The sequence below is a fragment of the Aedes albopictus genome, chromosome 2 (genome assembly GCF_035046485.1).
Source record: "Aedes albopictus strain Foshan chromosome 2, AalbF5, whole genome shotgun sequence".
NCBI lineage: Eukaryota > Metazoa > Arthropoda > Insecta > Diptera > Culicidae > Aedes > Aedes albopictus.
The window spans coordinates 369,689,161-369,708,312 of NC_085137.1; the positions used below are offsets into that span (position 1 = coordinate 369,689,161).

Below are 19,152 nucleotides of genomic sequence, written 5' to 3' on the forward strand. Positions count from 1 at the left end.
ATAGTCATGAATATCGCTCCATTAAATAGGGTTTTTGAAAACAGGGATGGGAAGTGTCAGGTAATTTCATGGAAAAAGCATCATGATATTTTGGAGTTTCAACTATTTTTTGTGCGAATTTCCGAACCGTGAGTAATGCAGCAATCTATAATGTTGGTTAGTTAGGGAAAGTTAAGAATGTGATCGATAAACATATTTTCTTGAATAGTTCAAATAGCAATGTTATTCTAATGACATTTCTCTAACCTGTTCTGGAATGAACTCAAATGATGGATCTGCATCGATTTGACCTTAGTTGCTTTGTTGTTCAACACTTTCTATAACTGCACCCAAACACACCTCACGTTTGCGGTTGCAAACCTCAAACACGAGACCGAGCACCCAATGCAATGCCATCAGCTCCAAGTGCATCTTCTCAATGATTCTGTTGCCAAAGCGAGTGGGGGGGAAAGTGGGCGCTGGCCGGCCGGTCTGCTTCAGTTTTGGACACGAGACTTTGATAATGATCGGTCTTGAGTTACGACGTCGTCGGGTCGTTTTGTATAGGCCACGTCTCGTGCCCTGCACGGATGTAGGTTTGGTTGAGCCCGGTCGTCTGCATTCAGTCAGTGTACTTATACGGCTTTGACAGTGCGGTGTGACTGGATAATGGAGCATCTCTGCCAACGCTTGGTTGTCTCCAGCCGCCAGCGCAGCAGAATCAGAATTGATGCCATTCGGTCTCGTCGTTCTGAGTGAGAGTTTGATTGGCGGTGTGGTCCGGAGCCGAGGTTGTTTATTTGTTTGAGTTTCAATTTTTCGCTGTTTGTTGTAACGCTTATTGTTGTTTTGATTGTGCCAGAAGTGGATAATCGTTATGCATGGCAATAATCGTAAACGGCGGGGGCGATGGACATGAGGCACTAAATGTTGGAGAAATGGTCGTGGAGCGTGTGCTTCCGTGTGTTTGAAAAACAGAATAAGGTTGCTACATTACAATTCCATTTCTCGAAAACACCATGCTAACCGTTTTCTTGGGTTTGGGAATGGTTTTTGAGTAGGAGTAAACAACTACAATACGTAATTGTTTATTTTGCGATTAGCCCTAAATTGTTCAAGGAATAAATTAAATACATGTGGTTTAGGATTAGCTGGTTTCAAACCCTTCAAAAAGAAAGCGTAAAAGGCTGTCGTACAAAACCAACAAAAGCTTCACTAGAATTTACTGTTAACTTTTCTTTTTCCATTTTTTTACTAAAGAATAGAAAACCACTCAGTGAAACTTATTTCTCTCAAACACACCAGCAATAGAGACTGAAAGAGTCACCACAAAAACATTCTTACTGGTACCTGGGAGCATAATACAGGTGATTAAAAATAATTCATCAAATTTCTCGAATATGCATGTCATTATCATCTTAAATTTCAGTAGGAATTCACAGTCGAATACTTGGAATAGCTCAATGTCCTAAGAAATATTTAGAACATTTTCTGACTAAATCGCTTATTTTTATCCCTAACTAAATCTTAAAATGAATTCCTGGATTTATTTCTGATAGAATTCGTGACAGATTTCAGAAAATATCTGGAGGAATCTCTAAAGAAATCCATGGAGCAATTTTTGAAGGAGCGCAAAGAAGATTTTGTGAAGAAAACTGTTGATTAAATTCTTCATAAATCCTTGGAAGATTTTCTTAGATAATCCAAGAAGAATATTCTGATGAAAACAGTATTTCCTAAAACTTTCAATTTACTGATTTCCTGATCTATTCGCGAGATAAGACACGAAACTTATGGTTCTTACAATCCTATTGTAAGAACCATAAGGGTAGTGTCTTATCTGGCGTCACGTTTCGTGATTGTTGTTTCCTAAAACCACAAAAGAAAATTATTGCAGTCATTTAAAGGGATATATACGGTGGTGTATGAGGCAATACATTTACACCGTCTTTGACCCTCTGCATACAAATTTTTTCACCCCACAAACTTGCTTCTTTTGGTTCATTTTCCTTCCGGGAATTTCTACAGTAATTCTTCCGAAAATTTCTACATTAATTCTTCCGGGCATTTTTTTTCAAAAATTCCTCCGAGAATTCCACCGGGAATTTCTCCAAGAGTTCCTCCTTTGGGAATTCCTCAAGGACTTCCTCCAGGAATTTCAGCAGGAAATCCTCCGGGAATTTTTCTAGGATATCCTTCAAAAATCTTCCAGGAATACTTCGGTAATTTCTCCAGGAATTCTTCTGGGAATTTTTCTTTGAATTCCTTCGGGAGTTTCTCCAGGAATTCCTCGGGATTTTTTTTTCAAGAATTTCCATTTCCGAGAATTTACTGAGAATTTTCCCAGGAACTCTTCCGGGATTGTTTTTATTAATTTCTTCAGGATTTTCTTCAGGAATTCCTCCAAGAATTTCTCCAGGAATTTCTCTGAGAATTTTTCCAGGAATTTCTGTAGGAATTCCTCCAGGAATATCTAAGGGAATGTCTTCGAGAATTCCTCTGGAAATTTTTTAAGGAAATTTTCCAGGAAATCCTCCAGGAATTGCTCCGGGATTTTTTTCAGGACAACTTCCGTTTTTTTTTTTCAAGATAATCCTCTAGGAATTTCTCCAGGAATATCTTCAGAAAGTGTTCCGTGACTTTTGCTACAAGAAACCCTCTGAGAAATTCTCTAGCAATTCCTCTGGGAATTTATCCAGGAATATTAGGTATTCTTCCGGGAATGTCTCCGGGAATTCCTCCGAGAATTACTCCCTAAAATCCACTAGGAATTTCTTCACGAAATCCTTCCAATATTTCTCATGGATATCTACTGGAGATTCCTATAGTACTTCCTTTAGGAATTTCTTAAGAAATTCATTTAGGACTCCCATCGAGTATTCCTCCGGTGATTCCTCAAGAAATTTCTTCGGTAATTTCTCCAGGACTTCTTCCGGGATTTTTTTTTCAGGAATTCTTCCGGGTATTTCTTCAGGGATTCCCCTGGGTACTCCAGGGATTCCACCAGGAAGGAGGATTTCTTGAAGAAATTTCCAGAGTAATTGCTGAACAAATTCCCGGAGGAATTCCTAGAGAAATTTCCTGAAGAATTCCTGGAGGAAGTCCTAGAGGAATTCTTGGAGAAATTCCACGAGGATTTCCTAAGAAAATTCCGAAAGAGTTCCTGAAGCAATTTTCGGAGGAATTTCAGCAGAATCCCCGGAGGAACTCCTGAGGGATTCCAGTATAAATAAATTCCAGTAAAATGGGCAATATGTGTCATTGAATTCCTGGAGGATTTAATGGGGAAATCTCAGGAGACATTCCCGAAGGAATTCCTTGAGAAATTCTCGGAGGAATTACTGGAGAAATTCTTGACGGAATTCCTGGAGCAGTTCCTGAAGAAGTTCCCGGAGGAACTAATGCAGGAATTCCCGAAGAAATTCCAAGAGACATTCCAGGAATAATTGCTGGGAAATTTTCTGTGAAATTCTCGGTGGAAATCCAAGAAACATTTCCGGAGAAATTCCTGGAAAGATTCCCGGGAGAATTCCTGGAGAAATACCCGGAGTAATTCCTGAAAAAAAAATCGGAAGAAGTACTGGATAAATTACCAAAAGAATTCTTGGAGGAATCACCTGATGAATTCCTCGAGGAATCACCTGAGGAATTCCTGGAGAAAGTCCTAAAGGAATTCCCAGTGGGATTCCACGAGAAATTTTGAAAGGATTTTCTGAAGAAATTCCTAGTGGAATTTCAGGAGAAATTCCCGGAGGAATTCCTAGAGACATCCCTGTAGGCATTCCTGAAGAAATCAACGGAGGAATTCCTGGAGAAATTCCCGGAGGAACTCCAGGATAGATTCCCGGAGGAATTCTCGGAGGAATTCTCGGAGGAATTCCTAGAGGAATTTCCAGAGGAATCACTAGAAAAAAAAATCACGGATGTCTTCCTAAAGAGATTCCTAAAAAAAAATCCCAGAACATTTTCTTGAAAAAAGGAAAGTTTTTTCTGAACAACTTCCCGGATGAATACCCGGAGACATTCCCGGAGGAATTCCTGAAGGAACTCGTAAAGGAATTCCCAGAGGGTTTTCTGAGAAAAAAAATCACGGAAGACTCTCTCAACAGATTCCTGCTGAAATTCCCAGATGATTTTCTTGAAAAAAGAACCGGAAATTTTCCTGAAGAAATTCTCGGAGGAGTTTCCGGAGAAATTCTTGGTAAAATTCCTGGAAAAATTCCAGGAGAAATTCTTGGAGAAATTCTTGGAGGAATTCCTGTAGAACAACCCGGAGAAATTCCTGAAGAAATTACAAGAGGAATTCATGAAGGAAATCTCGGAGGAAGTCATAGAGAATTCCTGGGGAAATTTTCAGTGAAATTTCCGGAGGAAGTCTAGGAAAAAATCGGGAGGAATTTCTGGAGAAACTCCTGGAGGAATTCCTAGAAAAATCCCCGGAGGAATTCCTGATGGGAGTCCTAGAGGAATTCTTGGAGAAATATCCGGAGGAGTTCCCGGAGACATTCCCGAAGGAGTTCCTAGAAAAATTCTTGGAGGTTTTTCTGAAAGATTTCCCGGAAGAATTTCTTGAGGACGTTATAGAGAAATTCCCGGAGAAATTCCTGAAGAAATGTCTTGATTTCTTGAGGAATACTCAGAAGAATTCTTGGAGAAATTCCCGGTGAAATTCCCGGAGGAATTCCTGGGAAAATTGCCGGAAGAATTCCTGTACTCGACCGCCTACTATCCTGCCAATTAGCTCTTAGATTACTGAACAACTATGCTGAAAACGGAATACTTCTTGTTTATTGGAGTGTTCATACAAGTATTTTGTGTCATACTAGACGGAACCTATCGAATACATAATATCAGAATCACGGACACCAGATATGTTTTACTTTCTCTCAACTTTCGGAAGAATTTGCTGGACGTTTCCAGAGTTTTGAGATAAAATTGTTTGAACGTTTTGATTGCTGGTGTCACCTAGCGTCCCCATTGCCGGATTGATCTCAACCTGCCGAACAGCTTTGCAGAAAACGGCATGCTTTTAGCTCATTACAGTACCAAGATACACGTGTTTAAATATTTTACACAAGGTGCCACCTAGCGAATAAATCACGAATCAAAGACTCAAGTGTCAGACAGTTTTTAGCTTGCTGAAGAACTTTGTTGAAAACGACATCATTCTATCTTATCAGGTTTCTGAGATATAGGAGTTTGAACAGTTTTTATTCTGGCACCACCTGGCGGATGATTCTCCAACCAAAGACGCCATTGCCAGATAGTTCTTAGCCTGCTGAACAAGTTTGCTGAAAACGGCATGCTTGTAGCTCATTAGGGTATCGAGATATACGTGTTTCAATTTTTCAGGCACAAGGCGCCATCCAGCTGAAAAATCCCAAACCAAAGACTTTACTATCAGATAGTTCTGAGCTTGCTGAAGAACTTTGTCGAAGACAGCATCATTCTATCTTATCGGGTTTCTGAGATATGAGGGTTTGAACATTTTTGACACTGGCGCCGCCTAGCGGCCGAATCGCGAACTAAAGTCGCCGTTGATACCTTTTTGAAAGAATCTTATTTTCATATTGAGTATTATTTTTATTTGTTCTGAAGGATTGATTACTCAGTGGGTAACTGAAAGTAACTGAGAAGGCGCCACTGGTTGGATTACGGCCATTGACTCATCTGTCATGGAGTTTGTATGGAAATTTATATAGCAAGTTATCATAGTCAGTGCTACCATTTCCTTACCCCTCTTGTCTACATTCTCCTCTACTTTTGAGATGTTCATCAAGGTACTGCTTTCAACTTTCAAGCATCTCACGTCTGCTCTGCTGACAATGCACAATGGTCCGAGGACCAACATTAAGTGGAAAAAATTAATAACTCAAAAACCATCCAAGATAGAGTCTTCATGTCTTCTAGACATTTGCTCGTGAGTCCAAGCTGCGTTATATGCAAAAGTGTCCTAAACGCCAAATCTTAAAATACTTCATATTTCAGCACCTAACTTTTTTATTTCAAAAGATATCGAAATAAAATGTTCTGCAAAGTTGAAGAAGGTAAAAACCCCGACAACTTTCTCGAAGAGCAGTTTTTTCTATCTCTTCAATCTGAGGAGATATAACTTATTGAAGAAATAAAAAGTCCGAATTCGGTTTTTTGTCATATGTCAAAAACTATCATTTTTTCAAGCCTACTATGTTCAGAGCAATTGTACATATTGCCAAAATACACATTTCGTCAGAAGACATCAAAGCTGTACGATGTTTCTATCAAAAGATATAAGTATTTCTGTACTTTTTTAAGCCAATTTTTCTAGCGTAACATTTGAAAAAGGCGCAAGTGAATCTTTAATTTTCTCCCACCACCGGATCTAGTATGACAAAAACTGCATTTTAACAAATTTTGGAGAGGGTGTTTTTTTGTTTTGCGTTTTAAATGTGATTTGACTATGACCGTATTTTAGGCATCAAATTCACGAAAAATGACATCCATAATGTCCGAGTTCAACATCTACTCGTGTTTCAAGATCACTTATCTTAAACATTCGAGTAGCGATGAACCCAATGTTGTCTTTTTTGTTTTGTTTTGTTCCTTTGTGTAAGTGAGCAAACATATAAAACAAATTCCCTATAGTTTTTCGATTTCTTAATTCATCAGATATATGCATCTGGTGATCGTATGCAAATTTTAAATTGAATTGTGGACCGTCCAGTTTTATATGTTTGACATATATTATGAAAAGCCTTTGATCCTAGGATAGGATGCGACACGTAGTCAGTCAATTTGAGACCAATTTGCTGTCAAACGGAGACCAGTCGCTGATTGGTCGAAATTGATATCCGTTTGCTGTGATCATATCGCTTTGTTGTTGGCTTGGCCGTGTTGCTAGTTTGTAGGTTTAGCATTTGATACCAACAACAAAGCGATATGATCGCAGCAAACGGATATCAATTTCGACCAATCAGCGACTGGTCTCCGTTTGACAGCAAATTGGTCTCAAATTGACTGACTACGTGTCGCATCCTATCCTAGGATCAAAGGCCTTTCATAATATATGTCAAACATATAAAACTGGACGGTCCACAATTCAATTTAAAATTTGCATACGATCACCAGATGCATATATCTGATGAATTAAGAAATCGAAAAACTATAGGGAATTTGTTTTATATGTTTGCTCACTTACACAAAGGAACAAAACAAAACAAAAAAGACAACATTGGGTTCATCGCTACTCGAATGTTTAAGATAAGTGATCTTGAAACACGAGTAGATGTTGAACTCGGACATTATGGATGTCATTTTTCGTGAATTTGATGCCTAAAATACGGTCATAGTCAAATCACATTTAAAACGCAAAACAAAAAAACACCCTCTCCAAAATTTGTTAAAATGCAGTTTTTGTCATACTAGATCCGGTGGTGGGAGAAAATTAAAGATTCACTTGCGCCTTTTTCAAATGTTACGCTAGAAAAATTGGCTTAAAAAAGTACAAAAATACTTATATCTTTTGATAGAAACATCGTACAGCTTTGATGCCTTCTGACAAAATGTGTATTTTGGCAATATGTACAATTGCTCTGAACATAGTAGGCTTGAAAAAATGATAGTTTTTGACATATGACAAAAAACCGATTTCGGACTTTTTATTTCTTCAATAAGTTATATCTCCTCAGATTGAAGAGATAGAAAAAAACTGCTCTTCGAGAAAGTTGTCGGGGTTTTTACCTTCTTCAACTTTGCAGAACATTTTATTTCGATATCTTTTGAAATAAAAAAGTTAGGTGCTGAAATATGAAGTATTTTAAGATTTGGCGTTTAGGACACTTTTGCATATAACGTGGCTTGGACTCACGAGCAAATGTCTAGAAGACATGAAGACTCTATCTTGGATGGTTTTTGAGTTATTAATTTTTTCCACTTAATGTTGGTCCTCGGACCATTGTGCAATGCTATACATTACCTAACTAGACAATGGTAGATGTTAGCTGCGTGTTGGGTAAATCGTGTTAGTTAGATAGTCTTGAAAACAATTCCCAGCTTGTCAAATGACCCAATGTAGTAATAGCTCGTGATAAAATTGAAACGTTGTTGTTGCCCCTAGGCAACATGATTACACGCATCGCATTTGTTAAAGATCACGGTTCGTTGAACGGGTAGCAATATCTTATTATCGGCGAAGGTCGTTCGAAATTAAAGGGCTGGATAAAAAAAATAGTTATTTCCTGAACTAAGATTGATTTCCGCCTTATTCCCTATGTTGGGTGGCCAATTGGCCATGTTCCACGACAACACGACATCAAGGTGCGGAATCCAATTGAGTTGTCTCCGATTAGACCTCGCTGGAATTCAGCATCCATTGAAACCCCTATCGCGCTCACTAAATCATAAAAACTACTCTTTACGAGTCGAAAGTGTCCATAGTTTGTAGCGCTTGGTGTAAAACATGTTCGCAATGGTCGCGTTTGTCGCAGGGAACCCCCTCCCGATAATTTATGGCTTTTTACCAAAGATGGTTCACTATCCGTCAGGCTAATTTCCCACAGTTAACAATAATGAGGGAGCCTGCAGCTGAGCTGGCTGGCTTAATACTTCCCCAAACGTGGACAAATGCACATGTCATGCTGCACCGCTGGAGGTGGCGATTGAAGCGTCCATCGTGAAGGTCCGCCGTGGTGGCGGCGCGACTTTTATTGCTATCTTGTTTTCGGAATAAGCCGACATCTTTTCCATAAGGTGGCAAAATCGCTTGGTTGTGTGTACATGTGTGGGCTTGGTGGAGGACTTGAAAGCGATAAATGACTGGGAGTTTATGCTGGATGAACATCCCACCGTGCACATGAATGAAAAATGACCAAATCGGAACCAATGTATTCGATTGCTGATTGTGAAACATGTTTCGCCATCACACAAGTACCTGCATCATCGAAAGAAGTGCTTATCGCGATGAAATTGAATGAGAGGATTTTTACGGCAGTTGGTCTTTTGGTTGTCACGGGAATCTAAGGCAAACGTTTGAACTGTCGAGTTTAGAAATATTTAGAAATATTAATAGATTCTCTTGCTTCCGTTTCTGTCTATATCGCTCCGCATTCTATCGGGTTCCATACACACCAAATTTTTTTCGCTGAAACTCAGCAAAATTTTGCTGAATTTTGCTGAGCTGAATTATCAGTAAACTTTTCAGCAAAGCAAATTGCTGAAATTTTCAGCAATGTCAAATGTCAAACTGGCTTACTGGTGTTTGCTGAATCATCAGTAGGAATTACCGAAAAACCAGTAAAATCGACCGACACGTCGCGACGCCTGATTTGACTGCAGTATGCTGATGGAAATCAGCAAATTCAATCAAAATGCAAAAAAAAACATTTTTAGTTAAAGATATTTTTGTATATCAAGCAGCATGTCGATTCGATTTATTTCATATCGTTTTTGATAATTGTTCATTCCACAAGTATATTAAGCAGCATTCAGTTGAGTCGAACGATGAACATGTCCCGATGTTTACTCAGCCAGAATGCTTCTGTCATTTGTCGCACTAAAATGGAAAATATAAAAGTTTATCCATTAAATTGTACGGAACTACTTACCACACAAGTTCGATAACAAATGCGTTTTAAATGTAGATGAATACTCACTATTATCGCCGTTTTCCACCAAGTTTTTCACAAGTTTTTCGCGGACTCAAAATTTCGATGTTGCATCAGCCATGTTTTTTTTTGCGATGGAGCTGACGGCGGACGGAATTCACTGAAATTTCAGCACTCCTCACGAGTTTGCTGATTATCAGTACATAAATGCAATCCACTGATTTTTCAGCAAAGAATTTGATTGCTGATTTATCTTCAGCAAATCAGTTTGCTGAAAGCTCATTTGGATTTTTGGTGTGTACTGCAGCATTACCGCCCGCGCTACGTTCTTTTCCTCCGAAACCGCACTGCACTCCTCGTCGATCCAATCGTTCCGTCGACTCCGTTCCACGTAACCGATAGTGCTCTCAGCTGTGTTGTTGATGACTGCTTTGACTGCACTCCAGCAGCTCCCCAGAGGGGCCATACTGATTACACTCTCGTTTTAAACTCAGGTCTACCATCATTAGGAGTTAGTTTTGCGCCAGGATATGGGCCCTGCTCCTGCAGTCGTTAATGTCGAAGAAGTACCGTCCTTCGGTCGGTACGTGGTCGATTTAGGATTCCGTTTGCATTTGTGCTCTCCAGGTTTAACTATAAGGGAGGCTGTGTTGGAAGAAGGTGTTACGAATGGCCATGGTCTTAGAGACGCCGAAATCGATGAGCTGTAGGCCGTTTTCGTTCGTCAGCTAGTGGGCGCTAAACTTCCCTATCATCGGTCTGAACTCCTCTTCCTGACCTATTTAAGCGTTTAGGTATCCTGTGATGATCTTGTCACCATCAGTGCTTCCAGAGTGAGGACTGTGCACGTTAAAGAATCTGAACTTGATCATCTACCAGTTCATTCTTTCATCTCATGGTCCGTCAATAGATGCGGGTGCTCTCGATGAAGTTGGTAGATCTGCAGTTCCACGTATCGAGTTTCCAATCACAAGTCCTGTTTCGTCACTGTGTTCGTCGCCATTGGTATCGCTTCGTATTCTTCTCTTATTGATTTTTCGGTGCTTGTCGTTTTACCGCTGGTTCTCAGGGTCAGGCACCAAAGCACTTATCCAAGGAACTAGTCTTATCTTTCCGGAAGTTAGAGGTTGTGCATTCACATTTCCTCCAACTATAATGTGAAATAGATAGGCAAATGCTACTCTTCTCCGGGGTGATAAATTAAGGGTTACCTGTTTAGTAGACCCTTACCATTGGAAAAGGCGATCCGTAGTGTTATTCTTGGCCAGTTGAGCAAAGCTATATTATTGTTTTTGTTAGCTTTATTTACGAGACTTTCAGCCCTAAGCTGAAGTCTCGACGATCAAAGCTACATGTGTGGGCTGATCTTTCGATATAGAGAAGCATTTATTGATTGTACTGGTCTGTGCTTTTTATCAAAGTTTATATCGAACGTGATATTTTTGATCAAAAATACTTCTTTACCTGAATACTTTTGATACCCAAATGTCAATTCAGTCTATCTAATCACATTGTTATTCTCTTTTCCTTCCAGATCCAGTGCCTCCATACCTCGCCGTTGCCCGACTCAACCAAAAGAAGATGACGTCGTCCAGAGTGGCGTCGTCGTCAACGACATCCGACCACCGTCTGCTTCGGTTGGTACTGATCGTAGCATTGGTACTGCTCAACGCTGTCTCAGCTTCTACCTCATCATCGTACATCTGTCCGAAGGGTTGCGAGTGCAATGACTCCAGTATCACTTGTACGAGCGTGTCCGGACTGCGGAGCATCGACAAAAGTTTGCCCATCAAGCGACTGGTGCTTTCCGGTTTAGAACTGAAGAAGATCCCCGCACAGCTGGAGAATATCCGAAACATCACAGAGCTGGATCTTTCCAACAACCACCTGTCTGAGGTGAGCCACCTGGGCAGGCGGATACGACGCCTCAACCTGAGCCAGAATCGAATCACATCCGGAAAGCTGGTGAAGATTCCGCTGTATGTGGAATCGCTGAACCTGTCGCACAACGTAATTACCTACCTGCCGCTGTATTTGATGAAGCTGAAGAAGCTACGATCCATTGAGTTGGTAGACAATCCGATCAACTGCACATGCGAAACGTTGCACATTAGGAACTGGCTTACGACAAGGCACGTGTGGTCTGATCAGCACATCAAATGTAGTGCCCCTCAGGAGTTCAAGGGCAGGCCGTGGCTGCAGGTCAAACAGTCTGATGTCTGCCATGAAGCTGGAAGGGATGGTGGCTACAACTGGGATGACTATGAAGACGAGAATGACTTGATGTTGGGAGACCAAGCTCATTTAGGAGATGACGAGGAAGAGGATGAGGATGATTTCAAGAAGGAGTATTTACCAGTTGGGGAAAAAGTGAAGTCTCAGGACCCACCGATCGAGATACAGAATGATGAGGAATTGGATGGTGGTTCCGGAGACGGTTCTTCAATTGGAGAAGAAGAAAAGGCTGAAGCTAGAAAAGTTGCTGATTTGTCGGTTGTTGAAGGATCTGGGGAAGATACGGGCGACAATGTCCGGGTGAGCCAGATCCAAAACGCCGTGGAAGACGATGAAGAAGAGGGAAGTGGAAGTGGTGCTGGTGTGGTTCTTTTTGGGTCTCGCGGAGTTGGATCTGAACACGAAGCTGAGAGTCCAAAGTCTGAAACTGACTTTGAAGACAGCACAAGCGAAGAGAAGCCAATAACTCCTCCAAATGGATTGGGTATTTTTGGCAAAGGTCTAGACGATGATACCACAACTTCAAGAGATACTGAAGCCACGGAAGGAGTTGTTCCTTTTGTTGGTGTTGTTGACGTTAGCAAGGGTACTACTGGAGGTACAGAAAGTCCAACAGAAGAACACAAAGCTAACATGTCTGAATCCCCAACCCGAGCTGACACGGATAGCCAAGGAACCTACATTCTGTTGGCAATTCTTGGAATTATACTGATTTCTTTGATTGTTTTGGTTATGTGCAAGAGGAAACCAAACTCTAGAAATCGTCGTGGCAAAGCAGATCTAGAAGCTGCTAGGGGGCGTGAATTGACGGACATGGATAAGAACCTTTTAGGTAAACCACTGGAAAAGAATGGCCACAAAATGCCAGAGCAAACGCCTTTGATGAATGACCGAGACAAGTCGGATTATCAGAAAGTTTTCAGCGATAAGCCCAACAATCATCCACCAGCAAAACCTGAGCGCACCTCATTAGATAAGCCCACGATGGAATCTTTCAAACCAATTCCAGCCGACAGAAACAAGAGTAAAGAAAGCCTGTACGAAAATGTGCCTCAGAATAACAATAACAATACGGTTCCGCTTCAGAATGGAAACGGCCCCGTAGGAAACGGTGACCTACCAGGGGTTCACCAACCCAATCACAATGTGCCATCCCAAGACGATGAAGTGTTCCTACCGTCAAACGGCAACCCCAATCAACTGCAGCCAGAGACCGTTGACTCACCCAAGTCCAAGCGATACAGTCCCATCTACGTACCCACGTCGCCAAAGTCCGATCGCTACAGTCCGGTGTACTCGCCAGAAACCGGACGTGTCAAAATCAAACTAACCGAAACTCCCAAACCAAAAACTCCCATCTTGGTCACGCGAAGTCGATCGAGAGCCGGAGACTACATAACGACAACCGACCAGAAGTTCTGATCCACGCTGTACAGCCAATGACTAAGACCTTGGAACACCTGGCGGATTTTGCTTCAGCCTTCCTAACGAATCCGGGACGTCACGGGTCTGGTGACGTCCGTCTAGGCACTACTAATCCGGACTGACGGTGGTCCGCGTTTGTTTTTAGATCGACACTGAACATTCGTTATCGGTGAGACATCCGAGCCGATAAGAGTTCGAAAGAGTATATCGAGTCAGAAATTTGTATAGATAATCATCCGTTGAGAATAGAGCTTCCTTCGTTCAACGTTACGTAACTGTCATGTGCGCTCAAAAACAGTAAATTGCTAAGGAAGAGATTTTCAGAAATTATAGTAAACAAAAGATAATTGTAGGGAAACAAACGTCAAAAATAAGAGCTTGTTTAAAGTTGCAATCATGTAGTTCACAGTTACATAGCCTATTTAAATAGCGAGTCATCATCTAAGTGCACAAACCATTGAAAACTTTTTAATCTGGGTGACAGATTCATCTGAACCGTCGGAAAAGATTTTTTCAGTAATTCGGGAACAAATTGTGATATACAAACACCTAAACAACCCAATTCTTGTAATAAGTCAAAAACTAAATCACGGAAGAACAAAACAAAATAACGACACAGCATTCGGAATCGTTCCTGGAGCACCCCTCACACCACCATTGTAAATCATCTACAACGTCTTTCTTTTACTGGACTCTTGGAATGTAAATATTATTCGTGAAAATTGTAACAGTAATGATCCTCTCGCTATCCAGTGGGAAGGGACACGTTTCCTAAGTAGTACTGCAATGTGACGATTAAAGATGCCAATAAATTATGAAACTATAAAATAAAAAGTAACACAAACCATCATTTCTTTTCGACTTAGATATAGCGTAGACGATAGCTTAGTCCATTAGTACGGAGGTTTATTTTTGCGTATGAATGCTTTCTTCAAAAGAAACATTTTATGATTTTGCGGGAAAATAATGTGAATATGCAAATCGCATGCTAAAATTTGAAACCGATGCCTTACAAGGAGTTTGAGGAGGTGAAGATACCTAAACTAATGAAGCGTTGTGTACGATGTGGAATCGCACGTTCAGTTTGCAATCATAATCTGTGTCAGGAATGAAAATGTTTGTTAAGTTTAAATAATTTAACGAAAGAGAGGAAAGTGAAGAAATACTATTGTATATGTATTTTAAATAAATTATACTAGAATTTAACACTGTCGTAAAGATGAAGCATTCTTGTCTGTGTATATCCGAAATCAATAGTCTTAAAAAAATATATATATTACATACTGCTTTATTGAGTAGCATGACCAACTCAACTTGCTGTTGGTCCGCCTACCATTTTCTCTGTAGTTGAAGTACGATTCGGGAGACCGTGGAAGTAACGTAATCCCACCTGTCCGTCCCTATAAACATCCTCTCAACAATGCTGTCCGGAGTGATATCTTTATACCGCATATCTCCTGCATACTCGACCTTTGCTCCACAAACCGTGGTCATTCAAAGAGCACATGCTCCGCGGTCTCGTCGCAGTCTGCGCATTCCGAACATGTGGGGGACCCTGCATCCCAAGTTACACACTCGACCATGCAGCAGCGCCATACTGTAGTATGGAGACTACTGTCGCGAGCAGCTCAATTTACTCGAGACTATTGTCGAGCTATTTGACATAACTTTTGACAATAATGCCATTATCGCCATGCTTGCCCTTTGCAGATATATTCCACCTGGTTTCCGAATTTCAGCTTCAATTGCTTCAGTGAGCGCTTAGAGTTGATCGTGAACCCGCCCGTGGTGACCACTGCTTGTTGTTCCGATTTGCGTTTGCGACCTCTGTTTTGTAATGCGCGAGTGCCAACAGTCTCGGCCTCACCCAGTCCTCCACTACGCCAATTGCGTGCGTTACTGCCAGTTCCACTTCCTCCATCGACTCGCCGTATATCACCAGGGTAATATGATCGACAAAGCCGACCAGCTTTACGCCCGGTGGGAATTTGAGCCTTATACGTCATCATACGCCGCGTTCCATAATACCGGGCCCAGATGAAACCCTTAGGTACCCCGCGATGTTGTAGCTTATCTCGCATTCTTCAGTGTCATGCATTAGCACAATATTGTGGAAGTAGCTCTCCAGTATCCGGCATAGGCAGACCGAGACTCCTAAGTGGTGTATGGTGCGCTCGATGGCGGCCCAGCTGACGCTTTTGAATGCATTTCTTACGTCCAACCTGACAACCGTGATTTGTATGGCGAAAAACATCTAAACTTGAATTACTTGAAATACAAAGCTTTTCCCGAAAAAATATTTGGAAGGCTTAATAGTGGTCACCATTGTGCACAACCACTACCAAATATTGTTTCGAATAATGTGTTCCACTTTGAAGAATTTGCCTTTAGATGGTATTCGCCATACAATAATTTTGCGATTTACTTTTAGCGATTTTTCGCGCATAGAACCTAGCGCCACATTGGTCAATGCGGAGAGTAGGAAAACAGCCGATGTAGTTAATTCATTGCGGATTCCCGTTCGCTTCTTTTGGAGCGCTATCTCGGCAACCCTAATGGCGTCCGACGTTGATCGATCTTTCCGGCAGCCGAACTGGTTATCCGAGAAGTCAGAGTCATCGGGTCCTCGGTATAGACCATCTACCTCGACAGAATGATCCGTTTCAACAATTTCCCGGCGGTGTCCAGAAGCCAGGTAGATCTGTATACCGTCGTGGCGCCAGGTGGCTTCCCGGGTTTGGACAGTAGAACCAATCTTTGCTTTTCTCACCTCTCGGCAAATTCGCCTCTAACTAGGTACACCTTTCTGAATATGTCAGGGATTGCCTCGATGGCCGTCTCGATGGCTACTGTCGCGATACCGTCCGAACCCGGAGCCTTGTTCAACTTAGGCGACTTCGCTATTGCTACATCGAGCTCGTCGTTCGATATTCGGTTTGGCCATAAGGGAGGGGGTCCATAGTTTTGCATCGTGGCTCGGGAACAGCGTTTCCACGATCCTCTGCAGCATCTCCAGAGAGTGTTCTTGAAGTGATGATGCGCCCATCGTTTTGGGCATGACTACTCCGTAGGCATCTCTCTAAGGGGTCGAGTTGGCTGCGTGGCAGAGAAGTACGCCCGCTTACGCGCCTTAATCTCTTTATTCAGTGACAGTTTAGTCGTCCTGTAGGCTTCAACTTTGCTCCAATCTACCCTCATCGGTGCGTGCTCTTTACATCCTCCTGTTAGCTCTTCTAGGCAGGATGCGCGAATTTCTGCTATTTCTGGGTAGGAATCGTTTTGTCATTGCGGCGTCACATTCACGGCATAGAGTTCCGACTAGATTATCACTGGATAGATCTTCGATGTTAGGTACCCTCCATAAGCAATCGCTCCACAAATGCCGGCTTATCGAAACGGTAGGTCAGCCATCCATCCCCGATGACGGTCGATGATCTTCGGCTGTGGTCGTCTTCCTGCGTGCCAGGAACGTACTTCAAGGCCACGCCTTGACGGAAGACAGCGCCGACATGAGCCCATCCGCCGTTTCAAGTCAATTTCATCCGACCTTACCAAAAGGGTAAATGCCGTCGTTAAATACCAACTCACATGTGCGTGGTTGCCTAAGCGTGTACCGTCTCGGTTACCAATTACAAATGTCGAATTCGTTTTTGAACCTGGGTTGGAACTGGATTGGCGGAAAATGTGTAAACAAACAAACGTCAAACAAACTCAAACAAACTTTAGTACAAGCGAAACCGAAGTCGGGTTGGGGTTGAAACTGTGATCTCATCCAGTTCCAACCCAGGTTGGAACTGAATCAAAAACGAATTCGACAAAAGTATCGCCAGTATGCCGTAATCAGGAATTTACTGGCGCCGTTCTCGCCTAGGATTACTCCGCTTGAACATTCCGTTTGCCCCGGTGCATATCTCACCATTGGCTTCTTTAACGTTGTTGGTATAATTTCATAATCTGAATCTGCTTACAGAACTGGGCAGAAATCCAATTTTTTATGAATTTTGGTGCACGGGAACCTATTTGGTAATTAGTTTGAAGTTTCTATGGGAGCGATTTGATGAATAACCCCTCGTCGTAAAGGGCGGAGCTGTCAAACAGTTGCCCAGCTGTCAAAAGGTGATATTGAAGAGTCTGTTTGAAATGATTTTAGGTATCAAAATATAGTTCTTAAAATCTGAAAATATCATAGAGGTTCGGAAAAAGGTACTCTTTCAAATAAAACATAAAAATCAACAACAAACCCAAATAGGGTCAGTCCGTAAACTACGTAGACTGATGGGAGGAGAGGGTTCCTAGCCAAAGTCTGCGGTCCACACAAATTTCGAAAATATTTCATGAACAAAAGTCTACGAGAGGGGAGTCAGGTCTGAGCTGTCCATAAATGAGTCTACGTAGTTTATAAAACAGCGCCCGGGCTGGTCCTAGTGAGTACTCACTATTATTAGAACTTTGGGCCATACACGGAACTTTATAAGCGTGTATAGAGTAACTTGTATAAAACTACTTTATCGATAATTAGTTTTGCTATCGTCCGATAGTGAGTTACCTACACACAAAAAAAAACTACTCCTTTAAATGTAAACAAAGCTATTTTTGACGCAAACTGTCTACGAAAACAAAATATAGACGTCTGAATAAGACCAACTCTATGATTGAGCATATTTTTCTGGGTGTAGGTTTTTCTTTTTGCTTGCTTGTAAGTACTAATAAATTTTCCCTCATTGTCCATATTACACCTGAAACAAATCGAGCTTGAAACGATCTATCAATACATTTACATTACCCATTGAATTAACTGTTTCTGCGAAGGTGTACCTAACTTGTCCATCTCTGAGGAGCAATATTTTACGGTGAATATCGCAAACTATCTTGCATACAACATTTCAAGCAATCTTCGTGTGCCGTTCAACCTACACGATGATACACTTTTACTCAGAAAGGTGTTTTTTCAACCCGAGCCTCATCGTCTGAAAATTCACTCATTTTTTCACCATTCACCATTTTGGTCAAATGGTGGCTCATTTAAACTGTCAAAGTTCCATGTCAAAGTACTGTCATATCATAAGCGTATTAGTAACTTCGCAAAATATTCAATTGGTATCTAAGGAATTTAGGAGACGAGTTTTTTAAAGTTGTACTCAGCCTGTGCTTAAAACAGGATTTACCAGCTTTATTTACATTGTATTCATGCATGCATGCTAGGCTTGAGTAGCGTGATTGCTTGGGTAAGCATGGAAAGACAATGCGAAAAATATCGAAGTATCGGGTGAAGGGAATATTGAAAAAAAAAAAATATAATCTAACGATTATGAATATTTAGAAGCAATTGCCAATGTTATAAGCAATGCGTATCATTGTGCTAAAAGGAACCATTTCTTGCAAGTTGATAGTTTAATAGATCTTTGCAATAAACTAAATGTGAAGGTGGAGGACATTTTACATTCCAAGAATTCTGGCAAGCAAATCATAAACCATATTGCAGATGAGAGCCGAAAAAATACAGCGAATAGTAGAAAATAACCAAAAAATGCAGTTATGGAGCCGGCCAGTAATGGTTCCATCTGAAATTAAGCAACGCATTATCCTATCCGGAGCATTTTGCGTGAAACATTCAATAAGTTGATAACTTTAGCCGTCTGCTTATCTTGGGGTTATATCGAAAAATACATTGCAACCCTATAAATGCACAACGCCCCACGATACTCAAAATTACATAATCTGAATTGTGTCCTGTTTTCCAAACGGATAACGAAGTTCAAATCCAGGTTGACGAAGTTTCATTATTGTTCTTGGTGCATCAATCATTTTGACAGGCCTGTGATCTTATTTTTTTCAGGTGGGTTGCCTGTTGTTCGCAGCGTTAGTTGCTTCCCAGGGAGCATATTGATTCGGTCTGAAGTACAAGACCGTCTAGGGTAGGTAATCAAAATTT

At 41.3% G+C, this 19,152-nt stretch overlaps 1 protein-coding gene across 6 annotated transcripts in view; it reads left to right on the forward strand.

Annotated features, from left to right (window-relative positions):
* The window catches only part of LOC109430552 (protein windpipe), an 88,801-nt gene extending 74,375 nt beyond the window's left edge, over positions 1-14,426 (forward strand). For all 6 annotated transcript variants that reach the window (XM_019706624.3, XM_029861029.2, XM_029861030.2 and 3 more), the window contains exon 3: positions 11,095-14,426. In XM_019706624.3, the coding sequence (XP_019562169.3) occupies positions 11,142-13,217 (2,076 nt within the window). In that variant the 5' untranslated portion in view covers positions 11,095-11,141 and the 3' untranslated portion in view covers positions 13,218-14,426. The remainder of the gene's footprint in view (positions 1-11,094) is intronic.
* Positions 14,427-19,152: the final 4,726 nt, after the last annotated feature.